The 13,316-nt window shown below is 42.7% G+C and overlaps 1 protein-coding gene across 1 annotated transcript in view; it reads right to left on the minus strand.

Annotated features, from left to right (window-relative positions):
• Positions 1 to 10,168: 10,168 nt before the first annotated feature.
• The window catches only part of Ccdc83 (coiled-coil domain containing 83), a 31,430-nt gene continuing 28,282 nt past the window's right edge, over positions 10,169 to 13,316 (minus strand). Inside the window, exons 9-10 of the mRNA XM_021187030.1 lie at positions 12,927 to 13,114; positions 10,169 to 10,333 (exon numbers count right to left, since the gene is read on the minus strand). Coding sequence (XP_021042689.1) covers positions 10,169 to 10,333; positions 12,927 to 13,114 — 353 coding nt within the window. The remainder of the gene's footprint in view (positions 10,334 to 12,926; positions 13,115 to 13,316) is intronic.

The following is a 13,316-nucleotide window of genomic DNA, read 5'->3' on the forward strand; positions in this document are numbered from 1 at the left end:
GTGACTAAGAGAAAACTTGTGGTGTAAAAAAGTTTAACCTTCACAGAGTATCATAGATACAAAGTTAATACCAAACACAGAAGCTTTCTCTATAACCTCAGGTATGCCTTGTGTCAACAGCCCTCCTCACTCTGGAGTCTTGAGGTAGAAGCAGTCTTACAGAGAAGGATCTAGCATCATTTCTTTCCTGATGCGAGGGAAATGTTGCAAAGGCTAGCACATTTTTATAGCTGAGACTATATAAAAAGACAGCACTAACCCTCCAAGACAAGGTCAGCAAGTTGAATCCAGGATTGAGGACAATGCTGATGAAGCTTGATACCAAGAGTCTATGCAGATGTCTGAGTCTGTACTTACTCTAAACCTTGCTTGTTACTCAGGATGTTTGAAAACATTTCTACACAAATATTTTTTTTTTTTTTTTTTTTTTTTTTTTTTTTTTTTTAAAGTATCTTGACTTTTTAAAAAGCATCTTTTTCATATTATATAACAGTAACCCAAAACTTACTAATTTAAAAAGTCACGGCTTTTTTTTTTCTTTAAAGGCTTTTTGGGGATTGAGTCATAGGAATGGGAACTGCAAAGGCTTAATCTAGTTAAAGTCACTAATATTTAGAAAGCTTCTATTGCTTGAGGGCACCCTTTCTTGCCATTAATGCAAATACCTGTTTATTCCAAGAAAAATACAGAGAACTGTTGTGTTGAGGTCTAGTGAAACCCACTAGGACCAAGCGGACTGTTAACAAGCAAGCCTTTATTGCTTCAAAAATACCCTAGCTGGTTTCCCTGTGCCCTGAATTGCCCCAGTGTCTAACTAACTACAGAGAACAAAGGGAACAGAAAGTTCTATGCATCCCGTGTCTTGCACTCATTAACATTTAGGAACTAGCCTCGGTCCTTGGGCTGGTAAACATGCAGGTCCAGACTGTAGCCTCTTGGGTCCACCAGGGCCAGCTGACCCCTCACACCAGCGGTGTCTGATGATTGACTCCCACTATTCCTCCATAGCAATGGGTGCAGCCCCATCGTCTCTTGAGGCTGGTTTGTGCCTCCCCTTCCAGTAGCTAGGGCAAGATACTGCTCTATGTTACCAGAAGAAGCCAAACATTTTTGGCTTGGTTTCCAGAACATAAAAATTATTGTAAAAAGGTCAGTTATTTCAGCTATGACGTAAAGCTGGTCTGTGAAGTACAGCAAACTAGGGTTTAAAAAGGTTCTGTATCTGCCAGAGTCCAAATTATAGCTAGTCTCAACAAAACTGTTTTTTTTTTTTTTTTTAAACTCTATGTCTTAATTTCTTCAAATCTTTATAACTTCTGGGCCAACAGAAGCAAGTTCTGAGTCTGAGGCTAACCCTGACACCTCATGGTCTTCATTTTCCAAATCTGTAATGACAAAATGCAAACATATGTGATTCTGAGAACTGAAATGTACATCAAAGCCATCAGATTCATATGGATTGAAATATTTTCCAAAACATATCGCTAATCATGAAACTAGAATAATTCAGCTTAAACACAGATATTAAGTAGGCACTCACCCACTTAATAGCTTGTCCTGTGGGGCTCCTCCTGCTGTGTGCTAATGTTCGGATGTTTTCTATTGAAGCAGATAATACCAACCTCTAACCGGGCCATGAGATGATCTTCCCACCTATTAACCCTCACACACAGTGTCAGGCTGGAAGGTTTGTACCACGAAGGAACAAGGAATTGGAGGGACTCTGAGTTCAGTGGCCTAGTGATTTTACTGATGTGTGTAATGTAGCCATCTAACAAACAAAAACAAAAAACACACACAAATAAAAACAAAACAAACAAACAAAAAGCCCACCATAAATTTGTATTAGCAGCTCTCCTATTCTAAAGTTGAAGCACAGGAAACCATATCACCAGCAGGCAAAGGCAGATTCCAACAATGCTTTTGGCAGTGTTGGGTATCGAACCCTCCCCCTGTGTATGCTAAGCAAGCTCTCTCCACTGAGCTAGATCCACACGATGCTTTTCACTCTGACATTTCAAAAGCATGTCGCTGTCTATTTTCTTTGATTGTGAAGTTAAATCCAGAACAATGAGCTGAACCTTTGGCATGAGGTCACAGAACCTTTGGCATGTTAAATCACATGCTCTGAACTTTACCAGTGTGTGTGTGTGTGTGTGTGTGTGTGACAGAAACAGTGTTAAGGCAAATATTTATTGACTTTCCTGTCAGGACACATCCTTACTATGTTTCCAATCACTGGACAGAAACCAGGCCTTCCCATGTTGTCACCTTAGGGAATGGGCTAAAATATGGGGATCCGGTTTTTCCACAGTGTTTTGAAGTATAAAATATATGCATGTACTTAACCTACCTTTTCCAATATGATGAGTAAATGTTCAATAAAGTTCACACACCAATGATAACCACCACTTAGTTCAAGATCTACAGAAAGTTCATACCACATTCTAGGTATCACTCACCGCAAAGGTCACCATGCCTCCCACTCCACCCAGGAGGCATGCTGGCTTCTGATTTTTTTTCCTTGTAAGGGAATGCTGATGCTTGTGTTGTGATGATATTGGCCTTGGCGAGTGATCAAGAGTTTCCTTTCCCCTGGTGGGTTTGTGTATGGTTGGTGTAATTCCTTTCCAAAATGATTGAAACAGTTCCCAGTGGAGTTATAGGGTTTGAATTATGTGTGTGTGTGTGTGTGTGTGCGCGCGCGCGCGCGCGCAAAACTTTTGAGTCAGACTTGATATTTCTAACAAATTTTCAGGAATCTTTTTTTCCTGATTTTTCAAGAAGGTATTTTAAAAATGTTTAAATTTTATCAATATTGTCAGATTTTTTTTGGAAGGTGTTTTGCTTAGGTTTTGTAATATTGACTATACTATCCATAGTGATATTTCATTTTTTATGCATTTTCTTTCTTGGCTCTTCAAAGAACCAACTTTGGCTTTCTGGAATTTGTTTTTAATAGGTTTTTGCATTTTATTTTTTTCTACGTTATATTTTGGAATCCTCCTCCCCTAATTTAAAAAGGTAAAAACCTAGATTGCTGATATTTTTCTACCTTTCTGTGCTTTTTAATTAGTGAGTTAAAACTAACACATTCTCCATAAACACTAAAGTTGCTTATGTGCTTGATGGGTGGCATGTGGCTTGACTTCTAAGCCTTCAATGTGCACATTAAAAGAGTGTGTATTCTACAGCAATTCAGCCTTTTATAGCCTTGGGTTTTTCATCTAGTTGGCCCATTATCACTTTATAGTACTTTTGTGTATATGGGTTGGTGGATGAGTGCACTGGTGTGTGGATGCATGTAGCAGTCAGAGGCCAACCTTGGTTTTGTCCCTTAGATGTCTCACACCTTTGGTTTTGAGACATGACCTTGCTGTGTTGTCGAGGCTGGGTGTCCAGGGAGCTCCAGGCTCCACCTATCTTTTCTATCCCAGTGCTAGGATTACAGCTACATCCTATCATGCCCACCTTTTTAAGGTTGTTTCTGGGGATCAGACTGAGACCTGCATTTTACAGACTGAGCTATCCCTTGGTCTACCATTTACTGAGAAGTGTGGTAAGACCCTTAAGTCGATGAATTTGTATATATCTCTTTGTTTTCCCCTTCTCATTATGATAAAATGCAAGATTTGCTTTTAAAAAAAAACAGTTTAATTACTTTAGAGTTTTTGAGGCTATGCTTGTTGCATAGAGGCAAATCTAGGAGTATTAAGTAATCTTGATGGATTGACCCATAATTATCACATACTTTTTTTCAGTTCCTCTCGGTACTTACTAAAGTCCTTGTTTGATGTTAGGTCCTACTACCCTGATTTACAATGCGTAAGTTTTGTGTTCTGGCTCGTTTAATGTCAACTTGACCCAAGCTAGAATCATCTGGAAGGAAGGAGTCTTGATGGAGAGAATGCCTCCATAAGATCCAGCTGGAGGGCACCTTCTCATTTAATGAGCAAGGGGGAGGGCCCGGTCCATTATAGGTGGTTCCATCCCTGGCCTGGTAGTCCTGGGTTTGTAAGAGAACAGGCTAAACAAGCCAGTGAGCACCACCCCTCCATGGCCTCTGCATCAGCTCCTGCCTCCAAGTTCCTGCCCTGCTTGAGTTCCTGTCCTGACTTCTTTCACTGATGGACTACAACATGGAAGAGTAAGCCAAGAAAACCTTTCCTCCTTGACTTGCTTTTAGTCATGGTGTTTCTTCACAGAAGTAGTAGCCCTAACCAAGACACTTTATCAATTACTCTTTGTTTTCAAAATAGTATTAGGTGTGAGTGAAGAGGAAAGAGCTTTCCCTGTGTCCCACAAGTCACAGTGGGCAGGAACCAGTGCTCCACAAGTCACAGTGGGCAGGAACCACACAGTTTTTGATCAGTGGTTCAAAGTGCACATATTTTTTACATCTAGATACAATTTCATCTCCACTGGTTTTTGTTTTATTTGTTTTGAGACAGGGTTTTTCTAGGTATCCCTGGTCACCCTAGAACTATGTAGACCAGGTTGGCCCCAAACTGACAGAGATCCACCTGCCTTGGCCTGCCAAGTGCTGGAGTTAAAGGCATGTGCCACTATGCCTGGCATCCCTGCGGTTTCTAAAGTGTTCCTTGAAAATAGGCCATCTTGTGAGAATCCTCTTTTCAGGTGCCCTTTGACTCAAAAAGCTGATGGTTATGTAGAGTAATGTAGGCATTCTACAAATTCTTGTCAAATATACAGTATATATATGGACATATAAGGTTTACTGTATATCCTTCCGTGTATTAAGTAATTATACGATAAATATTTTGTATTCCTCATAAACCTTGGGCAGCACAGTTCCAGGTTGCTTATTAAATGACATTAGAATGTACTTTTATCCATAATTGTGATTTGAGACATTTGTCCTTCCTGTGCAGTGTGGCAGGTGGCACACATGGCACTGGACATGTGTGTTCCACTCTAGGCCCATGCTTCTTATTCTCATTCTGTGCAATCTACTGTGTCAATCTTCTGACTTCTTATGAGGGGTCAAAAACCATATATTAAATGGATTACTATTTTAAAAAATAGACATGTTTGAGGCTGGATAGATAGATCAGTGGTTACAAGCACTTGCTGCTCTTCCAGAGGACCGGAGTTCATTTCCCACCAACCACGTGGCATGACTCACAACTGCCAATAATCTGAGCTCCAGGGGATCTAATGTTCCCTTCTGACTGCCACAGGTACTTATGTGCATACACACATGCAAGAGATAAAATATCTACATTTAAAATACATATCTACACTGTCCTCTTCCAGTTGGATGATTACATGTACACTATAACAACTGTTCCTGGCCAGGCTGTGGTGGCACACGCCTTTAATCCTAGCACTCGGGAGGCAGAGGCAGGTGGATTTCTGAGTTCGAGGCCAGCCTGGTCTACAGAGTGAGTTCCAGGACAGCCAGGGCTATACAGAGAAACCCTGCCTCCAAAAACCAACCACCCCCCCCCCAAAAAAAAAAAAGAAAACCAACCAACCAAACAAAAAAACCCAACTGTTCCTGACTAAATACACCGGCTTGAGCTTCCTTTCTTTGTTACAAACTTTAAATAAATCAATAGATAAACCAAGTACTTTTTAATGTCTCATTTGATCTTACTCTACCTTAGTAAACTTATTGTTGGGAGCACAAAGGTCCTTGCCCTCACAGATAGCACCAGGGAAGCCAGTAATGTTAAACATGTAGGACTGCCTCTCCAAGGAAAAGATGTGCGCCCTGTTTTCTCCCCCAGAAGACTGGGAACGGAGGTTGCTAAGAGCCTAGGCAACGCCCGTGCTGTCTGTAGGACCAGGCAACCCTGATGTGCACCCACCAATTACCTAAGCTACCTACTGTCGGACAATGTATTTCATCTTCCACCGTTTAGATACATGTTGCTTTTACTTATGTGAATGTGTGTGAGCTGTGTTTGTGCGTAGCACAGGTACAGCTCCCTGGAGCTGGAGTTACAGGCCGTTGTAAGTTGCCTGCTGGGGGTGCTAGGAACAGAACCCGAGACTTCTGTAAGAACAGTAACTGCTCTTAACCAAGGAGCCATCCATGCATCTTCCCGTCTTCAGGAACACTCTCTGTGTATAGAACTCTAGACAGGGACGGAGTGAACCGCTGTAGTTGGCCAGGACTGAGTTGGGGGCCAGGGCCAGTCTTTTTCTTTTCTTTTTCTTATTTTTTTTTTAAGATTTATTTATTATATGTAAGTACACTGTAGCTGTCTTCAGACACTCCAGAAGAGGGCATCGGATCCCATTACAGATGGTTGTGAGCCATCATGCGGTTGTTGGGATTTGAACTCAGGACCTTCTAAGAGCAGTCAGTGCTCTTAACCACTGAGCCATCCCTCCAGCCCCAGTTGTCAGTCTTATCTAGACTTAGTCCACCTGTGTTGAAAGTCTCTTAAGGTTGATACCTTCTTGTTTCAGACTCCACTTCCACAAGACAAGAGTATTCCAGCTCTATCCTTGGAGCCCATTTCTGCTGACACTCAACCCCTACGTGATGTCATCTATGCTTTCATAGTTCTAAGTTCAGAATTAATTGCTGCTAATTCCCAGATCTGTATTCCTAGGCTTCCCCTCTCCCAACAAGCCGATGAGATTGCTTTCAAAGAGAACTCTCACGAGACGTTTAACAAAACATGCATGCACAATGGTGCTGGCTGGACTGTTGGGAGATTGAACAGATAGTGAATAAAATGCCCTACAGATAATGACAGATGGAACAGCTACCTCTTCCAGGCCTGAGCTAGACCTAGAGAGAAGCCATATTAAGTGAGCCTTCCAAAGTGGAGCTGCGACCTTTGGCATAAAGACTGCTAACTGATGTGGCCTGGGGGGAATACAGCCAGAGCTGGGAGAGTTAGTTCCACCCACTCCTTCTTGATCTGCTGACAGAATCCTTTCCATGAGGACCAGGGACTAGTTGTGATGGCAAGTACCTTGTCTCAGAACTCAAGGAGTAGGCTGAGGCAGATCCAAGGGTTAGAGATAAGCCTCCATAGTAAAGCACTGTCTCAATTGAAACAAAAACATTTAAAATGTGTTGGAAGTTGGACGCCTGGTGCAATCACTGATGTAACACATTAAAGTGATGCTTTTGGTGTTCAGAGAGCAGGGTGAGAGCTGTTTTGGAATGATCCAGTCGCCTACATTTTGACTCTTGTGCGTGACTGATAGGCATTTTATTTGCTTATTTGTTTACTTTGATTTTCTGAGACAGGGTTTCTTTGTGACAGATCCCTGACTGTCCTGGATCTCATTCTGTAGATCGGGCTGGCCTTACACTCTGGGTGCTGGGATTAAAGGTGTGCACCACCTGCCTGTTAGGCATTTTAATAGATTTGGTGAGGCTTGGAGAATCGGAAGAAAGCCCGTTGACTGGATACCAAACATGATCTCTCTCTCTCTCCCCCTGCCGTGTGTGTGTGTGTGTGTGTGTGTGTGTGTGTGTGTGTAGACTAATGCATGTGCATACAGGTGCCAAATGAGGGACCATGGAAAAGAATAACAGACCCAGCAAGAATGTATGACCATGGTGGAGATGGTGCCGGTGTCTACATCTAGAGCTACCCAAGGAGCATTGTAATGTGAAAGTAGAGACATGGTAACCTGGAAAACACACAGGGTTAACCCAGAGTTAATGAAAGCACATGGGCCCTACCCAACCCGAGGAGCAGAAGTGTCATCCACCGTAGAGGGCCACAGAAATCACATCTTTGCAGGAACAACAGGGCATCGGTGAGAATGTGGTGCCCACAAGAACAGAGCAAAGGAAACCAGCCGTGGCATTCACCTGCTGTCTATTTCCAAGGGCAAACACAGACAGTTTAGGAGAGATCAGGAAGGGCCAGGAAGCGCTGAACGCAATGGGAACTAATGTATTTCACTTAATAGCACTCAGTTGGTGGTGGCACTGCCCTCTTCTGAGGACATTAAGAAAATGACCAGTACTGGAGGAGTTAATCTACAATGACCAAGGATAGTTGCTAGCATTTGAAATCACCCTGGTGAACTCAAGTCTATGTTGCACAGTTATCACTACTAAAATGGCCAGTAACACCTCTCACTGTGAGGCAGGGGGTTTACCTTTTACATAAAGAAACATGATACTGTGGTCTTGTCTGGTCCTAGAGCAAAAAGACTGCTGATTAAAGTCATACAGTTACCATACCCTTGGCTTACAGTGTCCATATGGGAAATTTCTGGTGGCTTTGCAGGGGACATGGTAGACAGACTTAAGATAGCTCTGGAGGGGACAAGCTAGTGGAATTTTATTTTCCTTTTTTTATTTTTATTTATTCTTTTATCTTTTTTTTTTTTTTAACAGCCCAGACTTTGTCCCCCTCCCAGTCCACACTCTGACTGTTCCACATCCCATACCTCCTTCCCTGGCCCTGTCTCCAGGAGGTTGTCCCCACCTTCCACCCCAACCTACCAATCTCCCCAGTCCCTGGGGCCTCCAGCCTCTTGAGGGTTAGGTGCATCTTCTCTGACTGAGTCCAAACCCAGCAGTCCTCTGCTGTATATGTGTCGGGGGGCTCATATCAGCTGGTGTATGCTGTCTGGTTGGTAGCTCAGTGTCTGAGAGATCTTGGGAGTCCAGGTTAGTTGAGACTGCTGGTCCTCCTACATCCCTGCAAACTTATGTAGAGATATTTTGTGAATTATTTGTGTTTTTCTACATACTTCAAAATGTCACGTGAAGGCCCACTGGATAAAGGTGCTTACCATTCATTTGATGATCTGAATTAAATTCCAGACACTCAGATGGTGGAAGGACAGAAGGAACTCTGGCAAACTCATTCTATGGACCTGCATAGATGTGCACACCTCTGTGTACACATTCTTGTCATCAGGGAGGCTTTGAACTTACAGTCTTCCTGCTTCAGCGTCCTGAGAGTTAGAGATTACAGGCTTTCTCTTGAACTCAGCTGAGTGGCCTCATGAAGGAAAACACCACACAATGTTAGTTTAGAATCTACAAGTAACACAATCACTGGGCACAGCAACTAGCATCCTAATTTGTAAGCTATCCTAAGTTATAAATCCTCTGGTAGCAGACCCCGGTGGATCTGCTACCTGAACCGGGGGGGGGGCCTTCCCCACATACATCGTGTCCTTCATTTTCTGTCCAAAAGCCTAGTGGAATATTTTTTTTTTAATTAATGAATATACTACTACTGCTACTACTACTATTATTACTATTACTACTACTACTATTATTATTATTATTATTATTATTATTATTATTATTATTATTCTATCATGTGATGGTTAGTGCTGTCAACTTGAGAGGCTCTAGAATCACCTAGGAGACAAGCTTCTAGGGAAACCTGGGAGAGACCATCAGCCTCAGGGCATCCTAGGAGGGATTCTCTTGATTAGGTTAGTGGGGTGAGACGGCATGGGGACTGGGCTGTTTAGAATCTATGAAGTCAGTTTAGCATTCACTTTCTGTTCCGTGAGTTCAGATACAGTGCTACCAGCTTCCTGCAGAGGCGGCTGCTACTGTCAGGGGTCACACACACCCAGCCCTTTTCCCTAAGCCCCACCCCTACCCCTACCCCTCTCCTTTTTCCCCTAACCCTTAACCACTAGTCACCCACTCCAACCCTGACTAACCCTCTGCTAGTCCCACCCCTGCTCCTAACTCCCACCCCTGCCCCATGATGGACTTTACCTTCAAGATGTATGCCAAAATAAACCCTTTCTCCTGTAAGTTCCTACTGTCATGGCATTTTATCTCAACAAGAGATAAACAAATTCACATTATAAATAGGACAAAAGGTTTTACATTACCGTGATCATCATTTAGCACCCAGAGCGGGAAGTAGACAATGTTATACATACCCTAAAATTTCTTTAAAACATTTCTAACAATGACTCCATATTGGGTTCATGAGTGAATCCATGAACTTTCAAATGAGAAGGATTTGAAACCCTAAATATTTAAGTACAGAAAGCAGTGTGTTTTCTGTCACTCATGATGGGCAGGTATATCAAATAGCTTGATACTCGAAACCAGGATTTTAAAGGTAATTACAACCGTTAGAAACACCAGCTTTGCTAAAGGACGGCTACATGAGGAAAGTGAACAACTTGGGCACTTTAATTCTCAAAGAATTTATAAAGAAAGGTGTGGCTCCCAGGCCTAAATAAACGTCTTCATCAGCTTATGTGTGATATGGCTTTCAGGGCTCTTCCACATGTCTTCATAAAATTCAGCTGGAATTTCCTTTTCTTGAAAATGAATGGGCATTTTCTTGCCCTGTACACTCATTAGCTTCAGTGCCAGTGGGCCCAAGTTTACGTATTCCTGTGGCAAAGAGACAGAAGGAGATGTAGTTGGCCAGTGTGTGCGACAAATGAGATGCTCTTCCCTGGGTTGGCCTTCACCTGACAGAGCTCATTGCCATGCCCATCATGTGACTGTAGTATCATAAATGGAAAAGAAAATCCACCGCAGAATTTTAAAAATGTACTGCTTTTCAAGTTTCTATTCCCTGAGGGCCATAGTAGACAGATCTCCCAGCGACCAGGAGGGAAGACAGGAGGTCTCACAGGGCCTTGAGGTGGGTAGGGTACTGGCTAGTGGGGATGTTGGGGGCTGCTTTGATGATGAAGGCATATTTGTTGATGAAGGATGTATATAGTCCCTGACTTACCAAGGCATAGCCACAGCACATTATTATTATTATTATTATTATTATTATTATTATTATCATTATTATTATTCAAAAGTAGTTGGGAGGACCCTGCAAGGACTACTTAGACTAGATAACGTAACCCTTGAGCAACTTGTCCAAGAATTTAGATCTTTTCACACACTCTTTAGCTAGTGTATACTAAACTTATCCCATTGTGCCAAAGCGTAGTCAGTCAATAAAAAGAACTGGAAAGTGACTTTCTATAAAATCTTCTAGGCAGCCACAAACTCTCAGGCCCCTCCTGGGAAGACTCATAAGCAATAATTCATGTGTTCTGTTCCTTCAAAACACCCCCCCCCACACACACACACCATCAAATCTTTCTGGAATGCTCCCTGTGCCTATGGAGGGCTGGGGTGCTATGATAAGCAGTGTCGGTGAGGGACAGTATAAATTATATGGCCCCTCTTTATATGGTAATTGTTGATTTGTTTCTGTAATGCCTCCTTTGAGACTTTAGCTCCCCATTCTCTTAAAATTCCCAAGCGTAATGGGTACCGGGTGTGTTGCAGGGTGCTTAGTACTTACGGGAACTTAAAAGAGTGAGAAGAGGAGGCAATGCCGTGTCTTTCAAACTACTTGCCATTGGATGTAGTTTTCAAACTAACACAAAGTTGATGGATGCCTACATGCTCTACGCTATGGCCACCACAGCTCCTCCATCAATGCTCACAGAATACCTTGCATTAACCTGGGGGCATACGGCTTGTGCTCTGCTGTCTACAATTGGCCAGGTGTCAGCATGATGAACCAGGACTCAGGATTTCAGGATGCAAGCGGTGGTGTTTGGGCATTTAAATTTAGAACACCCATTGTTTATTATTATTTTTTTTTACTGTGCTGGGAATCAAACCAAGAGCCTTCTACACACTTAGCAAGCTTCCTCTGAGCCATGTTGTTACCCCAGGTTTTAGTCTTTAAATGGTTACTTGAAGCAATACAGCTCGGTGGTGGCGTGCTTGTCTAGTATGTGAGAGGTCTTGGGTTCAGTCTACAAAAAAAACCAAGGTGGGTTACAATTGGAGTTGTTCTTTGAATGTATTTGATGGACTCTTAACCCTACAAGAATTGGAAATTCAGTGATGCTTTAAAAAAGAAATTTTGCAAATTCCTAGCACTCAGGATACAGAAGCATGTGGATAGCCATGAGTCTAAGACCAGCCTGGAAGGAGTCTCTAAACTTTGAGGCTAGCCTGGGCTATGGAGGGTGAGTCTATCTTAAGTAAACAATCATTTGATGGTAGCTGGAGTGAATTATTAGTTAATATGATGACTTATTCCATTTTTCTACTTTTTTTTTTAACAGTCTTTACTCTCCTATCAGACTTTAAGTTTTTGAACCTTTAAGGTCTGTCTGGTCAGTATGAGAAAAGGAAAGGGTAGATATGTATAAAAGGGAGTTTTCTAAATGGTACACTGGCTACTCTGGGCATCCTGTGGTGGAGGGCATTTTACACTGATAGCCTGATGTATATCTGACTCCACAGGGGTGCCAGAGTCTTGTCTTTTCACCTTCACACACCCTTCCATCAAGATGCAGGAGCTACACTGTTCATGCTCAATTAGATCAACCAGTAGAATATATGATGGAAGTGACAGCATGTAGCCTCCAAGCAATAGAGCTGTTCTTGTTTGTCACTGGGATTGCTCGCCCTGAGAAGTCAGACACCATCCTTTAACAGAGAGACATTCAAGGCACCCTCTGAAGAGGCTCATGTGAAGAGAAACCAAGGCTTTGGTGTATCCATCATCAACTTGCATGACATAGGAGTATCATGCCCACCCCTTTGAGGTGGGCCTTCTGCCCCAATCCCAGCTTCAGATGAGGGTGGCCCTAGTGAGCACTTGGCTGTGACTGCCCAAGTGAGAACCCAGGGGAACCATTTCTCAATTCCCAGTAATGGAAGCCTAAAAGTAAATACAAAGTATTGTTTTAGACTACCAGGACAAAGTATTGTTTTAGACTAGCAGGTCTCGGGATATTTTGCTATGTACCATAAGACAAGTAGCGCCTTAATAATAAAGATCTACAAAAGAACCTTGTAGCTAGTGAGAGTAAACAGTATCCCAGGAGAGGCCAATGGGAAGCTACTTTGGGGAAGAATTACAAATCAAAGTTTCAGTATTTGCAGTTTAGATCTCCCCTAGCCAGCACTGTAGACACTGACACTCTAGTAGGAACTGTGTTCTCAGGATGCTCACCTTGAAATCCTGTTCATCTTCATGCAGTAAGTTCTGGGTGATGGAGCCCTCCATCTCTGGGTTGGAGCCGTCTTTACTTCCTGTCTTCTTGGGCTGAATCTCTGGGCTGCTAGTCCCATGGCTGCTCCCCAGTAATAGGTCCAACATGTCTTCACTCCCCTCTTTGGAGGGCAGTTGCAAATTCTCCTCTGGGATTAAGGCATAGAAATAAGCAGATAACATTTTGAGCAGATGACAAAATACAATGCTGTCATTGGCCATGCTTTTTTGTTTGTTTGTTTGTTTTGTTTTTTGGTTTTTTTTTTTTTCGAGACAGGGTTTCTCTGTGTAGCCCTGGCTGTCCTGGAACTCACTCTGTAGACCAGGCTGGCCTCGAACTCAGAAATTTGC

Source organism: Mus pahari, chromosome 1 (assembly GCF_900095145.1).
Source record: "Mus pahari chromosome 1, PAHARI_EIJ_v1.1, whole genome shotgun sequence".
Classification (NCBI taxonomy): domain Eukaryota; kingdom Metazoa; phylum Chordata; class Mammalia; order Rodentia; family Muridae; genus Mus; species Mus pahari.